The sequence below is a fragment of the Dendrobium catenatum genome, unplaced genomic scaffold (assembly GCF_001605985.2).
Source record: "Dendrobium catenatum unplaced genomic scaffold, ASM160598v2 fragScaff_scaffold_506, whole genome shotgun sequence".
Taxonomy (NCBI): Eukaryota; Viridiplantae; Streptophyta; class Magnoliopsida; order Asparagales; family Orchidaceae; genus Dendrobium; species Dendrobium catenatum.
In genome coordinates this window covers 719,090-739,118 of record NW_021318968.1, presented here as the reverse complement: position 1 = coordinate 739,118, position 20,029 = coordinate 719,090, and the positions used below count along the sequence as shown (strand labels likewise).

Here is a 20,029-nt window from a genome sequence, read left to right as displayed (position 1 = left end):
TAATTTTTTAGAAATAAGCATAAATGAGGTGTGCCTAACATAATTTTGTTTGGGACGACTTTCTTATTGCTTCCTCTATATATCGGTTTTTTGTGGTTAAATTTTAAAAACAAGTTCAAAACTCTAATTGACACTATTTTGTAATAGTTTTTAGAATTATGATAGAAAATGAATATTAGAAAATATATATGGTATAAATTATGAAAATTATTGATCATCTTTTGTGAGCTACAACCCATTGTCTTATCATCGTCATTAACTCTAACATTAGTATTGTCAATAAAACAAATGTTCATTGTTGCCGCCAACATTGATACCCACTATTATCGTCAAGGCTAATGACCACTGCTATTATGAATGTCAAAGCCGGATGTCTCCATTCTCACCTCAAGGTCTTTTTTTTACGTCATTCATTAAATTCATCTTTCATAATTCATATCTAATTTATTGTACGTATGTTTTCCTAGTCATGTAGAAATGTATCATTTGCCACGCTCATGAGAGCAAATATTTGGCACTCTAATATCAATTAAATTCATGTAAATATTATCAAAAAAATTAAGACTACTTTTTCTATTAAAAAAATATTATATTATATTTGTAAATTATTAGCATTTTATCTTATATATAATTTATTAAATTATATTAAAATTAGATTACCATTTATATTACATTGCAAAATAAATAAATAAATAAATGTGAATAAAATAAAAAAACCAGTGATGAAACTCTTCGTTGTTCTATGGTGCTCTCGAGCGTTGTTATTCTTTCAAAAAAAACAAAAAGAGTATTTTTTTTATGATCTCTCTCTCTCTCTCTCTATTTATACAAAACAAGCATCTACAGTAGCTTTTATCCTAATTCACGAGGGATAGCTACAGCCGCCAACCAGCAGCAGGCGAGTGTGACCGTCTCATATTGATCATCCGGAATAACAAGACAATCCAAGCTTTGAAATTTTCTCAGTCTTCTCCTCGATCCCGATCATAATCCAGCAACCAGCATGTATCTCTCTAAGGTCTCCGGCCTTCTTTTATTGTTCCTCTTCACCACCACCTCCTCCTCCTCCTCCTCCTCTCCCTACTTTGACCTCTTCGAATCCTGGTGTCTTGAACACAACAAGGCCTACGCCTCCGAGGCCGAGAAGCTCGCTCGCTTTCAGGTTTTCGAGGACAATCTCGCCTTTGTGGAAAGCCACAACGCCGCCGCCAACTCGACCTATTCCCTCGCCCTCAACGCCTTCGCTGACCTTACGTTACATGAGTTCCGCGCTGTTCGCCTCGGTCTCAGCCTCGGTCTGAACCGCCAGCTCTCTGATTCGGTCCGCGGCGGCTATGGCGGTCAGGCGGTCTTCCGGGGATCTGATGCCGCTGTTCCGGACTCAATTGATTGGAGGGAGAAGGGGGCTGTAACACAAATCAAGGATCAGGGAAGCTGTGGTATATGTGAATTTGTGATCGATAGTTGTTATTCGATCTTTCTTTCTTTCTTTCTTTCTTTCTTTTTTACTGCGACAAATCTTTAAAGGTAGTTGCTTTTGGGGGTCTAAGTAATTGCTTGTGTTCGATGAGTGGTAGATTTTTTTAGGGTAGAAAAAAATTGCAGTTAACTGAGGTTTAAACTTTAGATGGTCAAACAAACAAAGTTATAGGAATAGGATGCCGAAATTGATGGGGAAAATAAGTTGCAGGACATCTTTGTAGGCTCATGTTTTATATTTACTCACCTCATTTGCCTTTCTTATCGAACAACCTTTAGTCTCTTAAGATCTACATAAGAGCGTAGAATAGTTAATAATCATATGTGAAATAAGAAGTGAGTTTCCAATATACTAGGAGAGTGTTTTATTTATTCATTCATTTTCACTATCTTTCTTGTTGAAGAAATTTTACTGTTTTAAGATTCACATAAGAGGGGATAATAGTCTTAAATCGCCCATCTCTGTATGAGTGTTTTATATTTTGAATTGTCACCCGCTTTGCTATTCTTGTTGAAGAAATTTTAGTCTATTACGATTCGCATGAGACTGGAGGATAGTCCTAAATCAAATATGAAGAAGTTCTTACTCATTGACTTCAGTTTTTTTGTTCATGATGCAACCTAAGTTCCTAAACTTTTAGGAGAATACTTAGGCATGTAATTAAAAAGACAAATTCCTTTCAATAACACAAACACAAACATAAATTGACTAGGTAGAAACAAACATTAGAAACTGATTCAGAAATCAATAGGAAAGAAAGATTCAAAGCACTTAAACAATAATAAAATAACTACGAATGGTCACATCGCATGCAAAACAAAAAAACTAGGGAAAGATGCTCAAAGGAAAAATCTAATCAATAATCCATCACTGAAACATAATCTGACACAAGTCTGCACTCCTCAGACAAATACTAACAGAACAGGGTAACAACACCATTTCACACGCACAAAGTTTAGAGAAGAAAGATACAGGTGGAAGGGAAACCATGGAGGGAAGAAGAAGAAAGATGACCGAGAGGAAGTAATAGGGAATAGGGAGAATACTAGCTTGCAAGCCACGAAGAAACCCTCAGGTTGAAAATTTTCACCAAAAAACTCCCTTTTACCATAAAGAATTAGCCACTTTATATAGGGGAAGGAGGGGAAAGAGCATTTAATTGTTCGATTAAATGAGCCAACAATCTAGCCAATAAAAGAATCCATATCAGCTCTCAACGGAGAAGTTGAAGCATCAAGCATAGGAATTAGCAAAAGGGGAAAACCGAACAGCCAAAGGGAGAGGGAAAGAATCCCAAGCAGCCATAAAGCAAGGGAAAATTCATACAGCTAACAAGGAGAGGGAAGAACCGCATGCAGCCATAAATCAAGAGGAAAAAATGGGCTAAGCCTAATAAAAAAAAATAGCCCACAACTAAATACCCAATCAGCCAATAAGGAGCAAGAAACCAAGATCAAACACAAATGAAAAAATCAATGGTATGAAGTATGAACCAACTCCTCAGCTTCAATCATATAACATTCAGTCATAAGGTGCCCACTCCATCTAACCAAGAATATATCTTGTCTGGGTAGTACGAATATCCACAAGATCATCAATATGATCATCACTAGTCTGAATTGGAGCAGTAAGGGGCAAAAGTCTCTATGTTCATAAAATCAGTCGGCTCTCCATCATATGTAGTAAGATTAGCAACATTAAACATATGAGAAGTTCCTACAGAAGATGGGAGGTCCAATAAATAAGCATTTGTCCCTAATCTTCAAAGGATTCGGAAAGGATCAAATTCTTTCAGCTTAATTTGCCGAATGTGCCAACTGGGAAGCGTTGACGTCAAAGGTAAGCCATTACTAGATCTCCTTAAAATAACATTCTCTCTGGTGTTTGTCGGCCATTGTCTTATATTTAGTACTTTCCATATAGAGTTTTTCTAAGTCCTATTGTTGGATGAATGTGTTCGATAATTTCAGTAGCTTCAACACTAATTCGACCAAGTATAGGTAATGAAGTTCAGTCTAAGATGTGGGGAATGGTTTGGTCATAAATAGTTTCAAATGGGGTTTTTCTAATGGATTGATTAATGGAATTTTTATAAGAAAATTTGTCCTGGAAGAAATCAAATCCCATTGGGAAGGTTTTTCTCCTGCAAGACACCTAAGCGAATTTCTCACACTTCTATTTACTACCTCAATTTGTCTTTCTGCTTGTGGATGATATGCACTGCTGAATTGGAGCGTAGTTTCTAATTTCAACCAAAGTGTTCTCCAAAAATGACTTAAAAATCTAGTTTCTCTATCACAGGTAAAAGTTTGAGGTATGCCATGTAATCGCACAATTTCTCTAAAAAAAATTTAGCAACATGAGATGCATCAAAGGTTTTCTTATAGTGAATGAAATGAGCCATTTTATTAAATCGATAAACGACAACGAACACAATCAAATTTTCGGGCTATTATAGGTAATCCTAAGATGAAGTTCACGGTGAAATATTCCTAGGGTTTGTTTGGAATTGGGAGGAGTATATATATACCAGTGTTTTATTTTTTTTCCTTTGAATGATTGATAGGTTTTACATTGTTTTACAATATTGGATATATATATATATATATATTTTCGCATGTGGGGTCATTAATATCATTCTTCAACTAAGGCTATAGTTTTTTCTTGACCAAAATTCTCTCCTAATCCTCCATCATGAAGTTCTTGGATGAGTTTTTTACATAGAGAGCTTTGGGTGATACATAGTCTAATTCTCTTAAATAGAAATCCTTATTGAATAGTAAATTGAGCATATGGGTCAATTTCGGAAGTACATGATTCCCAAAGGGTTTTGAAGTCTGGGTATGAGGCATTGTTATCTTTCAAAGAATCTAGGAGACTATAATTGGGTGAAGAGTTGCCAATAAGTGGGCTCATCTGCTTACGGAATCAACGACTTTATTCACAACTCCGGTTTTGTGTTTAAGATGAAATGTGTATTCTTATAGAAAAGATGTCCACTTAATATGTTTAAATTTTTTTCAGACCCTAAATATCATAGTGCTTTGTGATCGGAGTTTAATACAAATTCCCTTTGAATAAGATAATATCTCCAAAATTTCAGGGCTTGGACAATCACATAGAACTCTAGATCATAAGTTGAATATCGGGATCAGGTATCATTGATTTTTTCGCTAAAAAAAGCGATGGGTCGACCTTCTTGAAAAAGGACAGCTCTTATGCCAATATGGGACGCATCACAGTCTACTTCAAAAATCTTGTCAAAATCTGGCAACCTAAGAATAGGTGCTTGACTCATTTTTTTTAATCAGTTGAAATATTTTTCAGCTTCAAAGGTCCACCTAAAAATTCCCTTTTTAAGACAATCAATAATGCGTGGTATCAAGGTATTGAAGTTATTCATAAATCTACGGTCGAAAGAGGTTAATCCATGAAATCCTCTAACTTCACTATGATTTTTCGGAATCGGCCAACTTCGGATCGCTTCTATTTTAATGGGGTCTACTTTAATACCATCTGCAGAGACAATGTATCTATGGAAAATCAAATTATGAGTAATGAAAGTGCACTTATTTAAGTTGATGTACAAACTTTGTTCTCATAAGGTTTGGAGGACTTGTTTCACATGTTCAAGATAATCGTTGGGATAAGTCTTATAAATGAGGATGTCATCAAAATAAACCACAACAAATGAAGGGACGTGGGCTGTAATTCATGGTTTGTATAAATGTACTAGGTGCGTTTGATAGGCCAAAGGGCATGATTAACCATTCATAGAGACCTTCCTTTATTTTAAAGGCTATTTTTCACTCATCACTGTGTTGTATTTGGATTTGGTGATATCCACTTTGTAATTTTATTTTTGAGAAAAACTTAGCACCGTTAAGCATGTCAAGCATATCGTCAAGTCTTGGGATATGAAACCTATACTTGATGGTTATCTTATTTATGGATCGACAGTCAACACACATTCTCCAAGTTCTATCTTTTTAGGGTGTAAGCAGGGTTGGGGCTGTACATGGACCATGGTTTAAAATTGCGCAATATGAGGATCGCCTTGAGGCCCACCTTTGCGCAATTCTAGTAAAAAACGCCTCGATGCTTACGCCTCGAGTTTTTTTTATAAGGCTTGTATCACGCTATCTTTTTAGGGTGTAAGCAGGGTTGGGGTTGTACATGGAGTCATGGACTCATGCTTTCTTTGATTTGTCCCTTAGTTAAGAGTTCAATTACTTGTTTGGGTAGTTCTTCATGTTCAGTAGGACTCATACGATAGTGAGGCAGGTGGGGTAAGTTTAATCTGGGTATAAGATCCATATGGTGTTAGATATCTCTCATTGGAGGCAAGGAATATGGTAAATCTTCTGGAGTTATATATGGATATTCGTTGATTACAGGTTGTATTACTGCCGGGATTTTTTTGTTTATGTCAATCTCTTTACATACCAAGAGGTAGATTACTTCAGAGTTTTTGAGTTCATTTATATTCTTGAAACTCACTCGACGCGTGTTGATCGAAAACTTAAATTGCTGAAATGGCCTTTGTTCGCAAAACAGACAGTGTCGGTGCATCTAGAGCAACAGAAATAGCTAATATTGACACTTATATTGATTGGGATTGTTGATCGGCAAAAATCAAAATTTAGTGCACGTGGATCGAGGTGGCATCGATGTGCATGAATGAGGATGACGATATGGCGACCAAATCGATGCATGATTATAAACAAAATTATGATTAATTTTATATTTCAAACAAATTAAAAAAAAAAAAGAGGGGAATTATAAAAAACTGGAAAATACCTAAATCTACATATTCCTAAAACCCCCCCCCCCCCCCCCCCTCCTAAAAATTTGATTTCTCCCTCTCCATCCCTCAAATCCCACATACACCTTCACAAAAGCCTTTCTCTACAAGCACTTTCTCCATCCAAAAGCTCCATCATCTTACACACACTCTCTCTCTAAATCTAGAGAGAGAAAATTCATTAATTCACTTCAAAATTCAAAGACCTCATTCTTCACCTCCTACACCTCCCCAACCTCATTCCTTATTTTCTCTCAACTTAGAGAGAGAAAAAGTTCCTCTCTTTTCTATATAAATTTAGAGGGAGGGGATTTTTTCTCTCTAACATCATCCTCCTCATCACCGATGCCTTTTTACACCTTTCCGCCTAACCAAATCCCCTCTTTCTCTCTCTAGAAAGAGAGGTTGCATCCTCTCTTTCTCTCTCTAGACCCCCCATTGCATAAAAGAATATATATATATATATATATATATAATTAAAAAGAATAAATGATAATTATATAAATAAAATATTTGTGCATCGCAGACCTCGTGCGTCGTCTCATCTCGGCATCTCATTGTCACTGCTTAGGTCACTATGCATGATGTAAAACGGAAACGCTGGCTTTGCTAGGGAGAGGATCTCCTCTCCCAAAAATCTGAATGCAAGCCTAGGTGAGGCCTTTGGGAAATTTCAGCCTTGATGGTGAAGAGAAAAACTGAGAAGAAACTCAGGTTTTGTCTAGGTAGGAGAGGGGAAACAAGCTCCAAGCTCATCTCAAAGAGAAACACAAAAACCTGGGTAGACTTTTGGAATAATTCAACTCCAAAAATTCCAATTTTTCTGTCCAACAAAACTGAAACAATTTCAGATTTTGAGATTGAAATCTGAGTAGAATTTCAGATTTTCCAAGTGTGGTAGGTAGGGAGTTGAGATGGAGGATTTAGCCGTGAGTCAAGAGAGGTATTGGAGAGAGAAAAGGGGAAGAAGGGAATTGATTTCCTAAATCAATGATTTGATTTAAGAAATAACTGCAAGCATTGGGGAATTTGGGAGATTCAGCGAGGTGGGGAGTTACGGGGATGAAATTGAAATAAAGAATTAATTCCTAATTCCCTCTACAAAATTTGGAAGGTGGGGCTAAGGCCATTTGAACAGGTGGGATGTGAAGAAGGAATTATGGGAGGAGTTGTAGGAAGTAATTAAAGCAACGGGAAAAGGAGGAGTCACGCCTTAATGGCTATGAGAAAAGCTGAAGGTGACGGCTTGGGAGAATAAGGAATCATTAAAGCTCATTGATTTGCATTTAGGAATTAATGATGTGATTGAATGTCCTCAGATTTGAATTTAAAATTCAAGTGAATTTAGATTTCAGTATTGAGGTCGGCCACATAATTAAAGCAGTTTTAATAAAAAAAAATCTGCACGGAATTCTCAGAATTTTATATGAGGAAAGTTTCCTAAAGTAAGACAATCAATTAACTTAATTTGAATTTCAAATTGGGATTGAATTACAATTAAGAAGATTGCCTAAAATTAAGGATCTAATTTAGGAAAGTCAATTATGTCTCATGGAGAGATTTGAAATTTCAAATCCCATGGAGAGAGGCCGGCGGCTAGAAGAGGGATGGGGCCAAGGGGACGGGTGGAGGGCCGACGGGTGGTGGTTGCCTGGGAGCTGGCGGCTTGTGGGAGCCAAAGGGGCGGCGGCAATGAACTTGCTCCGGCGGCAAGGGGCTTGGGTATGGGGGATTAGCCGTGAGGTGGAGAGGGTATGAGGGATTTTGGGTGGAGGTGAATTCGATGGCCAAACGAATATGGAACAAAAATAATTTAAAGAAGAGATAAAAACGAAAGAGAGAAAATAACAAAAACTGCGAGCCTCGGACTCTTCCGACGACTGACGGGTGATGCTTTGCCCTTCTCCAAGGGACTTCAATTCACGAGCCCGGACCCATCCTGCGACTGGTGAAGATTTCGATTCCTCTCCATAGGAATCTCACTAACGCTCTCTCACCAAGAACAAAAGTGTGGACACAAATTTTTTTTTTTAAATCAATTCTTCATCCTCATTACAATAGCTTAAGGCCCTATATATAGGCCACAACATGAGAAAAATAAAAATTACAAAATTGCCTCTTGGGCCACAACACTCAAACAACTAACCTAGGGGTAAAACAGGAAATACATAAAACAAGAGCTAAATTTTAGTAAATAATTCATAAATGAAAATTTAAATAATAGTCGTTGATTTACGACGCCTCCTGTGATAGATGCGCCAAATCTTCGTACCGATGTTCGCATCAGTGCAGCTAAGGTATAACCCCGACACCAGCTTTTTTTAAATTTGTATGCATGAATATAAGGACCCTTTGACTACTTTTATTAGCGGGCAGAAATTTTTGTATGCATAATAAAAGTATCCATGACCGCTAAACCGCTTTTATTAGTGACTGGGGAAATTTGTATGTATGAATATAATCGCTTTTATTAGCAAGTGAAGAAATTTGTATGCATGTAATTAAGTACTTGTGATCATGATCGCTTTTATTAGCGAGCGAGAAAATTCGTATATATAAAAAATATTAACGAGTGAAAAAAATTATATATATAAAAAAAACTAAGTACTCGTAACTGTTTTTCTTAGTAGGCAGGAAAATGCTATACTTTATGCACAGTTACTTTAAAATCCATGACCGCTTTTAGGGCATGCAAGTTGTTTCAATGAGGTGATGATGTTTCCATTCAACAATCCCATTTTGCTCAGGGGTGTAGGGGCAACTATATTGTTGTGAGATATCATGAGTGGAGAGAAATTGTTGTAAGTGATGAGAAGTGTATTCACCACTACCATCGGGCCTTAGGATTTTGATATGTGGGTTAAATGAATTTTCAACCATGGCGGGAGATTTAATGAATTTTTTGGGAGCTTTTAGCTTTGGAATGCATGGGATAGTGCCATGTAAATTTAGAGAAATCATCCACAAAAAATAACATAGTATTTGTATCCACTAAATGAGGTGATTGGGGAGGCACCCAAAATATCGGAATGTATTAGTTGTAATGGTTTAGAAGCTATTACATTTTTAAGCAAGAAAGATATCTTGTGACTCTTGACCACATTATAAGATTTGCATAAAGCAAAACTAGCTGAATTATAAGTTAAGTTTAGTTGTTTGGTGAGCTTAGAAAAATCTATGAGATGGAAGGTTGAGCCTGACATGCCATAGAGCTTGAGAGTGTTGTTGATGTTCTTGTGCTGCAGAAAGAGTGAGATGGAGTGGATTGGACCTGGTAAGGTGAAGTGAGTTGAGGTCATTATAGATGGAACCTGAGAGAAGTGTCTCATTGGTTGCAAGATCTTGAATGGTGAAATTAGTAGATTGATGAAATAGAGCAGTTGTTATCAGAGGCTAGCTTGTGTATTGATAGAAAGATTGTGTGAGATTCATGTTATGTGAAGAATATTGTGGAGAAGAAGCTTAATGACTGGGAAGGGGGTAGGAAACAATCCTTGTTAGTTGCTGTTGATTTGTATTTTTGCACCATTGCCAACCGAACCTAGGAGCCGGCATAAAATGTTGGATTGTGTTATGGGGTCCGCTGTTAAGTGTGAGGAGGCTCCTAAGTCAAGGATCCAGGGGCGAGCGGGTGGAGTTGCTTGAGTGAGTAGCATAAGGATGGTAGGGTTGGAGGAAGTATTATATTGAAGGTTGCATATATGCTTGCAGACTGTAGCGGAGTGGCCGATTTCACTGCAAAACTGACAGGTTTGTCATGGGGTGGACGGAGAATGATTGCCACGAGAGGTAGGGGTAAAGCTGCAAGATGGTTGTGTAGGTGGATAGCATGGTCTATCTCTGTTTGAGCGAAAAGGTCTTCCTTGTGTAGCTGCAAGAGTAGACTGCCAAGGATGTATAAGTTGTACTTTGGAGTTTTTATTTTGAAGATTAATTTCCTCGCTGCATAACAATGAGTATAGATCATTCAATCTTATTGGAGAGAGTTTGGTGTGGATGGCAATGTTGAAAGTGGTGTGGAAACCGCTACTAACCTGCAAAAGAACACAGAGAACGGAGAGAGTTTGGTGTGGATGGCAATGTTGAAAGGCTGGTAGGAGGATAGGTTTTTGAGAATAATATCCTCGTGGTCTATATGAGAACTGGCAGTTGAAATATTGTCTACAAGGGAATGATTTAAATATATATTTAGTCATAGATAGATCTTTCATTGAGATATCGTACAACTCATTTGAGTTAGAAACTCTTTGATCAATGTACTAATTGGAGACGTTTTCCCAAAGTTGTCCAGATTTCGTAACAAGAATTCAGGTTTAAGATGTAAGGTAGGATAATATGGTAGAGTAGAGTGTGACAAAGTGGTTTTAATCGAGAAGCTTGCCAAGAATTGTATTCTGCATTAGGGATGATTTCGCCGGCAGGTGATATAATTTGTTTGGGAGGGCAGACATGTACCATTTAGGAAGCCTTCAAAGTTGTTACTAGAAAATATTTTTAGCATTTGGAGTCTCGATATAGGATAGTTGTCACTTGTGAGTTGGATGTGAACTATGAGTTTGATAGTGGGCATAGGAAATTTTAGAACGGGGAATGTTGAGTTCGGCCATTGAGGGAGTTACAGGAGGATTGGTCACTAAAGAATTGTTTGTCGAGTTTTCAGAGCCATCCATGAGGAGATAAAAGAAAGATCAAGTTGTTGTAAGGCGAGAGGCTCTGATACCATAAAAGAGTGCCGGCTGCTATATAAGTTGAAAACAGAGAAGAGAGGAAATTCAGGTAGAAGAAGAAAAAATTGAGAAGAACTGTATTTTCATATGTATTCCATACAAAGTACATTGTATATTTATACTAAGAGAGATAAAACTGTTCTACTGTAGATTTGGCTATTCCTTGTAGAATATTAGTGGTTGGTGAGGTGTAGTGGAGATCAGTTCTGCAAAAAGATGGATGCCAGAGGCTGCAGCGAAGTGGGAAAGTGACTGATATAAGAAGGCTTGCTTATCATTTGCAGATCTGATTTTGGTTTTAACAGGTTGATCCAAATGCCCATAAGATTGTTGGTCACTCTCAGCCTTTACAAGGACCTTGCCATCATAGTTAAGTGTTCATAAAATAAATGCAACGGTAATATTTGAATAAGGGATTGTTTGGTCGGGCTAATGGTTTTCTTCTTTCCAATCAGACATTTATAAAAATTTCTTTATGGGCCATCACCTGCTTGCTTTTGTGGAAAAAGCAGTTTTCAAACTAAAGTTTGAGAAAAAGCTGTCCAGATTTTTTTTTGGCCAAACAGCTTGTACCTGTTTTATGACAGCTTATATAGCCACAAGGCTGGCAATAATCCAAACCAAATGAGTACCAATTCTATGAACTTTACTTAGTTGTGCAAATAAGACCAGCTTATTGTAATTAAGCATTGCTTACGTTTTACTTAATAGAAAAAATGTCTGGATCATATATTTTGATTTGTTTAAGCTTATTACTTTTTAACTTGAATGGCTTTTTTTTTTTTTTTTTTTGGATATTGTGGCACGCTCCCTCTAGAACTAAAACCATAGAAAGGGAGAGTTTTTTCAAATGGTCGTCTTTCCTTCTAAAGAAGGTTAATAACTCCTGAAGGTGGTAAAAGCCATTATACTATTCCTTCTATAATATGTGATACAAGATAGTGCCAATACTTGAAGCTTATCATTTTTCAACTCTACTTAGGTGCTTGTTGGGCCTTCTCTGCCACTGGTGCAATTGAGGGAATAAACAAAATTGCTACTGGATCTCTTGTGAGCCTATCTGAACAGGAGTTAATCGATTGTGACCAAACTTATAATACTGGTTGTTCTGGTGGGCTTATGGATTATGCTTACAATTGGGTGGTGAAAAACCATGGAATTGATACAGAGGAAGATTATCCATATCATACTGCAGAAAAAAACTGTCTTAAAAACAAGGTATTATGATGCAACTGAGCAGAAATTGTCTTTCCACCATCTACTTTTTGCAATTTTAGCAAGATGAACTTATCCTACCGCGGTTCCTACAGCTAAATCATCGCGTTGTGACAATCGATGGCTATACTGATGTGCCTTCACACAATGAGAAATTACTGCTGCAGGCCGTTACTAGTCAACCGGTTAGTGTTGGTATTTCTGGTAGTGAGAGAGCATTTCAGTTGTATTCAAAGGTAAAAGTTCGTGATGGCTATTCTATACTGGCGCATTTCATCAATAAATTTTGTTCCTGACTTTTTTTTTTTTCCTTTCAGGGAATTTTTACTGGCCCATGCTCTACATCATTGGATCATGCTGTACTAATTGTAGGCTACGGTTCAAAAAATGGAGTTGACTACTGGATCTTAAAGAATTCATGGGGAACAAATTGGGGAATCAATGGATATATGCATATGCTACGTAATGGTGGAACTTCTCAAGGTGTTTGTGGAATAAATATGCTAGCTTCATATCCAACTAAGACTAGTCCAAATCCTCCTCCTCCTAGCCCAGGCCCAACCAGGTGCAACCTTCTGACATATTGCCCTTCTGCCACTACCTGCTGCTGTACTCGAAGCTTTCTAGGACTGTGCTTTTCTTGGGGCTGTTGCGAGCTTGAATCCGCTGTTTGTTGCAAGGATCACAGTTCCTGTTGCCCACAGGATTATCCAGTCTGTGACATCGGGACAAAGCAGTGTTTTAAGGTCATAAATTCTAACAACTATATTCACTATATGATCCTATGAGCAGTTGGAAAGTTTTTCATTTTGTTGATGATAAGTTCTCTATCCTTTAGATTTACTTGTTTTTTATTGAAACACATCTTTTAGGACTGTCAAAATAGGGTCATGGGTCGGGTTTGGGTGTAACCTGGAATTGACCCGGCAATATTTTATCCGACCCAAACCCAAACTGTTTTTGAAAACGGATTAGGTTTTCGGACCCAAACCCAACCCGACCCATAAGTCAGCTGTCATCCCTTCGTTCGCACTCTTTGACAGCCAAATCTTGTAAGGCAGCGACAACGATAGGGAGCGATGCTCCGCAGTGATGCGGGCAGACACAACTCAATGCGGTGTGGGCAGACGCAACTGGATACGAAGAAGGCAAACACGTTTTTGCCGGGTCATTCTAAGTTATTCTTGGGTTTCCAAGTCAACCCGAACCCGACCCGATTTTTGAAATGGATCGGTTTGTTGAACCCAAACTTGACTCGTTTCATAAACAGGTTGACCCTAACCATGGCTTAAAATTGCGCAATATGATGCTCGCCTTTGCGCAATTCCAGTAAAAAACGCCTCGATGCTTACGCCTCGAGTTTTTTTATGAGGCTTGCGCCTCAACTTGGTTAAGGCCCGCCTCTAGCCTCACTGGCATGAGGCTTACGCAGTTACGCCTCATGCTATATATATTAAAACTTACATAAATCTTGAAGTAAATGCCCGACATTGGACTCTATAGGAGAGGAGGAAGGGGAGAGAGCAGTTCACCATAATGATGATTCAAATGAAGAACCCCTTAGTGATGACAGTGCTGATGACTTATGAGTTCTTATGTGATATGTCATTGCTATTTATTTTTTGAAATTGGAATTATATGTTAATAAAAAGAATACTAGAATTTGGGAAATATAGAATTTTGAGTTGAACTATATTTCATGTTGTCTTATTATTGAGATATTTTGATTTCACTTCATATCTTATGCTTTTTTATGTTTTATATTATTCACTCATTAGTATATAAAAAATTTATCATTTTATGTTTACGCAATCTTTTGATTTTGAGGCTTACACCTCAAAATGCCTTGAGGCTTACGCCTCGCCTCACGAACGAAAAACGCCTCAATACCCGAATACGCAATTTTAAACATTGACCCTAACCCATAATTTTTGGGTCAGATTCTAATCGGATTTTTGGGTTGTGTCAAATATTGACACTCCTAACATCTTTATATTTAAACCATGTGTTATGCTCGGTATTTGCTTCCCTTTTACCTTAATTATTTCCATGAACTATTTAAAATTATTTTTATTTAAAAATTCTTAAAAAAATAATTTCATTCAAAACCTTTTCTTAAAAATTCATGCATCACAAATTACCTATGCTCGCTTCTTCCTTCTCACTTTCCTTTTTATGTTCTTGCAATGTAAATATACTTTCCTATTTCTAATGTGGCCTGTCATTCTTATTATAGGGTAGCAAGAATTCCACTGGAGTCCATGGAATTAAGAAGAAAGACTCGTTTCTGAAATTTGGATCTTTGATTCCCTTTATTGATTAGACTTTTGAGCTACAGTTAAGGTATGTGTTTGCAGTATGATCATCTTTGATAGTATTTTGCTGCTCATTTTGTTTGAGATGCAATATTGTATTATAATCTCTTAGCACAGTTGTTGATTTATATTTAAATGTTGTGAGTACTGTATAATAAGTTTGCAGTTGTTTTCAATTATATTGTGCTATTCAAAAATAGTACAGTTTATCAATAAGAGAAACATATTTAGAATGTTCATTTTTTATAACATATTTATAATGAAGATATGAATTGTCTTATATTTCTTTGTGGGAGTATAAAGATTTTAGCTTTGTTTGCGATAACTTTCTTATTATTTTTTGAACTTTTTATTAGCAAAAAATTTTTTAAACTGAAAATTATTGTATTAGAGAGTTGCTTTCAAATGAAGCCTAGCACTTCTTTGCAACATTCAAATCTTTTTTTTTTGTATTTTATGATGGAATTTGTGTTAATTATAGCGATGAAGATGAATAGTTTTATTCTTTTTTATTATTTATATTGGTTTATGAGTGAGTGGTAGTAACAATATGGTATTTAGATTTAAGTAGTAAATATCATCGTTTTAAAAATCGGATTGAATTGGCCGATCTGATCCGTTCAACTTTGACTTGATTCTTCAATCGATTCGTTTTCGCACAAAATTGTTAGTAGAATTGGCAATTGAACCAATGAATTGATCTGATTTTTAATGAACTTGTTGATTCTAATAGAGACAACAGGACCTTTAGATTTTTTTTTAAAAAAAAAAATTTAAGTTGAATATTATTAGTATTTAAAGTTAAATATATTATAAATAATTAAAATATCATATCTCAAAATTTTAATTTAGAATTATATTCATAATATGTTATAGTGAACTGTCTTGATTTTTTATTTACTAAAATATCATTATTATATAGTTTAAGTTTTTGAAAACAATTTTAATATTTATTATGTTATCTAATTCAACTTCATTTGAACTTTCGAATAAATGTCTTTTTGGAGTTGTGGCGCAAAGCGCATGCCATTTGAACATGATGCAAACCATACAATAATTGTAAACTTTTGAAAACGTATACAAATTGAAGCATAAAAGGAGAAAAATCCAGTAGGGCGGAATCAGTCGAATTAAGCAATATGGCAATACCTAACTAAATTAATATTGTTGGAGATGAAGATTCGACTAAATCAATCAAAATTAGTGGGAAGAAATATCCAACAACGACTGAATCAAAGGACAACCCTTAAACTACGGCGGAATCAAACGGATGAGGATCCAACAACGACAACGTCAGGTGATGGAGTAAACATAAGAACATAGGAGAGGGCGATAAAATCAAACGAAGGGCTCAGGCAGACCTTCGCAATCACGTCGCTTCCTTAGCGTGTGTCGAACAGCTCGAGAGTATCTTCATTTCATTTGTCACTCACGAATCATGAGGGTTAGGGCAGTAGGATAATAAAACCTAACTAATTATTTTAATAATATTTAAAATTTAAATATTAGATTATCCTATAAATATAAATATATTTATAACTATATTAAAAATCCCTAAATAAAACTGTGTACTATTTGCGCCATTGCGCACAAATAGCACACGTCATTTTGAACATTTGTGCAACGCCATACAAATAGCGCATAGGTGCACCATGCGACGCATTATTTTGTGCCATTAACATATATGACCCCTTAGGCTCTAACTGGGAAATAAATCGTTTTTCAATTGCTTAAAAACACCTGTAATGCAAATTTAAATCGACTCAAGAACAAGACGATGCTCAAAAGGTTAGCCAAGGAAATACTCACGTCACATTTGACAAAAAATTAAAAATATATACATAAAGGTATTTGCAAAATAAGTCACCAATTAGGATAATTCCAAAATTACTGCAATATGCTCATAACTTAGGAAATGCAATACAACAAACGTAAGGGGTTGTTTGGCAACTAGGATTTAACTTTAATAGGATTTAATAAATTCAAATTTAAAAAATCCTATTAAAGTTAAATCTTGAAAATTGTTTGGCAATATGAGTGTTAAATTTTGCCTATTTGGCAATGTAACCCAAAATTTAAGAAAGTTAATTCATTAAAAACACAAATTTAATTTATGATTTAATACAAATTACTTCTTTATTTTAATTTAAATTATTATAAATAAATAAAAATAATAAAAAACATAATTAAAAACTTAATTAATAATATAACTTAGGTATATTAACTAGCTTAAGTCAAATTAATTAGGGGTGCAAACGAGACAAATCTAGCTCGAGTCAGGAATGCTTGAGCTCAACTCGCTAGCCAAATATCGAGCTTGACTCACCAGAGGAAGAAGAGCTCATCAAGCAGCAACTTCGTGGCCCGTGTACGCCCTACGGGCCACAACCTAGCCCACTGCCCGTGTTAGACTCTATTCGATCCCGCGCCCCAATCTGAGGCCGAGACCTAGCTCGTTTCCCGCGTCCGACTCCGTGCGATCCTATGCTCCTACTTTGTGTTCTCGCGCTACTATTTTGCAATACCTCCTCCGAGCTGGTTTGCGAGTAATCGAGCCGAGCTTTGGTTGGATAAAACTTGAGCTCAATAAGCCCAACAAGCTCGAAATCATGTTCAAGCTCAAATCGTCGAGCCCAATAACGAGTTGAGCCCAAGTTGGCTCGCAAGTCAACTTGACTCGGTTGCACCCCTACAATTATTATCATAGATGTTAATAATTTAATTAATTATATAACTACTATTATTATTTTGAATAGTTTTCTAATTATTAACTAGAATAGTAATTATCTAGTTAATTATTTAATTATTAATTATCTTTTTTTTTAGAAAATTGTAAATTATTTATTTTCTTAATTTTAATTGATATTAATTAAATTAAATATCCATTCTTCTTTGATGGTGGATGTAAAGCTACGTCTAGAGTCCAATCAAATGACGACACATGTCAATACTCATTGTGTATTAGTTATATATTAACTGTGCAGTCTGTGCATTAGTTATATGTTGAGAGTGTATTATTTGAACACACTATGTACTAACTAATACATATTATCACATTGTGTTTTATAGTACAACTAATACATATCCAATACACAGCTTTCGTGCGCTTTTTCAGCCAAATCCCATAAATCCGCTAAACTCTGGATTTAGTAAATCCGAGATTTACCCAAAAAAGAACAAATTGAGGATTTATTCCACAGTGAGATCTAATTGCTGCTTAAATCTTGTTTGGCAGGATTTATGCATAAATCCTGTTGAAATCCTGCATAAATCTTGATGTCAAACAACCCCTAAATCTATACAATATGTAAATGGATTGTGTTTTTTAACATCAATGAATGCCATGTTACAAAACATGTGGATCATATCTTTTTGAAAGATGTATATTATTTGTTAGTTTGACATAATCACATTCTTCTAAAGGCATATCTAAAGGTGACTTTCAACTGACCCATTTAATAACGTCGATGATTTGTTGGGCTCAAAATGCAATCTCCCTAAACAATATCCGTATGGGCTGTTTGGCAACAAGTAGGATTTAACTTTATATGGATTTAGTAAATCTTGTAAATTCTGATTTAGTAAATTTTGATACTGTTAAATACTTGAATTCTAAAAACTGTTTGATATGACATATGTTAAATCCTAACAAATCATGAGAAACTGTTTGAATCCAGAATTTAAGACGGTTGGTTCATATAAAAATTAAATTTAATGTGCTTTGAATTTAATTTTCATTTTAACTATTAGTTACCTATTAACTTTAATTTTAATTAGCTTTAATAAGTTATAATGATAAATATTATGATTAGAAGCTAGTTTAATTATTACTAATAATCAAATTAATTATTTAGGTTTTAGTTATCAAATTACTTATTATAGTACTAATTATCTAATTATATTCTTAAATTCTAATGAATTAGTTAATCATTTTTTGAAGTTACAAGTTATTTTAAGTAATACTCATATTAATGATTTAATTAATGTTTTAAGTATTAAACTAATTTAATGATAATTATACTATTAATAACTATAATAATCAACGAATTATAACTATTCATTAAACTCATTTAATGGCAATTATACTACTAATTTTTAAATTAAGCTAAATTAAATTACTAAATTATACTACTAATTATTTGATTAATCTAATTAATTATAATATCTAAATTAAATTAATAATGCTAGTTTGGATTATTTTATAATTTAGGAGGTCGCTTCGTCAGTTTTCGTGGTCGTCATTTCTCATTTCTTCGTGACTTCTTCGTCTTCGCGTATTGTGCGGGCTTAACGCGACGGGAGCTCGCTCATTGCTTTGTCTCCTTTGAAGTCACAACAAGAGCTCGCTTAGTGTGTAGGTAGCAATCTTCTCCTCCTCCCTTCTCGCTTGCAAGCTTGTAAATTCCTTAATTCATAAATCCGTTGAACAACGGGATTTACGAGGAATTCAGATTTACGGCCGCTTGAAAACTGTTTGGTAGAATTTACCATAAATCTGACGTAAAACATGCTACAAATCCGACACCAAACATCCCCTTAATGTTTTTGCTAATTCCTATGGGCTTCATACAAGCCAGCTAAAAAGTTCTAATTTGTTTTCTAAAATCTCTAATTCCTTCCCTGCTATTTGAAGACTTTTAAACATCCCTCACCCCTCTAAAAAATTCACCTATCTTGGCCTCCTGATTTCTTCTTACAGGTTGGTTTCCTCTGACTTTCGGCCTCTTCCTCCAAAAATTTCTGGATTATTAGATGGTTGGGAAGCTCATCTTTTGTCTTTTGCTGGAAGATATCAGCTCTTAAGATTTATTATCTATAACACTTTTGTTTATTGGTTAAGAGGAGTTATTATACCTAAAGCTGGGATTAAATTCATAAATAATGTATGCTCCAGATTTCTTTTTCATGGTGATTCTTCGAGAGAAAAATTACATATCATCTCTTGGAAAGATACTTGTAAAACCAGATGGTTTGCAGCTCTGGGTGTACTGGCGATTCCTGCTTTGTATCATAATCATTTTTCCCATATAAATTTTCCAAAAAAAAAAAAAACATCCTTGATTGCAACTCATAGTAATGGAGTTTAAGCTAGTGGAGGGTCTGTTCTTTTGGAATTTGCAGCTGCATGTTTTTTAATATTCTTCTGCTATATGGTTGCTTGGATATTTTTTTTTCTTAGATACTTTGGTTAAACTAAAGGTGGGATTATTTCTGCTATAGAAGATTGTGAAATTGAAATTAGTGGTGCAGTTGCCTTAGTTTTTGATTGGGACAGCTTTTTATTGCTTCTTAAAACAGCTTTTTAGTATAAAAATTAAAATATTTGTATTAAAAGTTGCTTTAAGAAGCAGTAAGAAAGTCGTCCCAAACAAAACCTTAGTTCTCTGGTTTATATTTCTGCTAAAATTTTTATTTTTCTTCTAGTGATTTGTTGCTCAAATTAGGCTCCCATTGAATTTATTTTATTATTAGTTGATGCGTTAAGGCT

At 35.4% G+C, this 20,029-nt stretch overlaps 1 protein-coding gene across 1 annotated transcript; it reads left to right on the top strand.

Annotated features, from left to right (window-relative positions):
• Positions 1 to 842: 842 nt before the first annotated feature.
• LOC110103664 (low-temperature-induced cysteine proteinase) lies at positions 843 to 14,780 on the top strand. The gene is made up of 5 exons (XM_020832468.2): positions 843 to 1,439; positions 11,994 to 12,229; positions 12,322 to 12,462; positions 12,544 to 12,972; positions 14,463 to 14,780. The coding sequence occupies exons 1-5, from the start codon at positions 1,004 to 1,006 to the stop codon at positions 14,547 to 14,549; spliced, it is 1,329 nt and encodes a 442-aa protein (XP_020688127.1). The 5' UTR covers positions 843 to 1,003; the 3' UTR covers positions 14,550 to 14,780.
• The last annotated feature ends 5,249 nt before the right edge of the window (positions 14,781 to 20,029 follow it).

What these genes read in the sequence shown, in the direction of transcription:
- LOC110103664 (XM_020832468.2), top strand. Translation starts at nt 1,004, where the DNA reads ATGTATCTCTCTAAGGTCTCCGGCCTTCTTTTATTGTTCCTCTTCACC. An exon ending in CATTTCAGTTGTATTCAAAG is followed by an intron (nt 12,463 to 12,543) that starts GTAAAAGTTCGT and finishes TTTTCCTTTCAG; the next exon opens with GGAATTTTTACTGGCCCATG. An exon ending in GGACAAAGCAGTGTTTTAAG is followed by an intron (nt 12,973 to 14,462) that starts GTCATAAATTCT and finishes TTCTTATTATAG; the next exon opens with GGTAGCAAGAATTCCACTGG.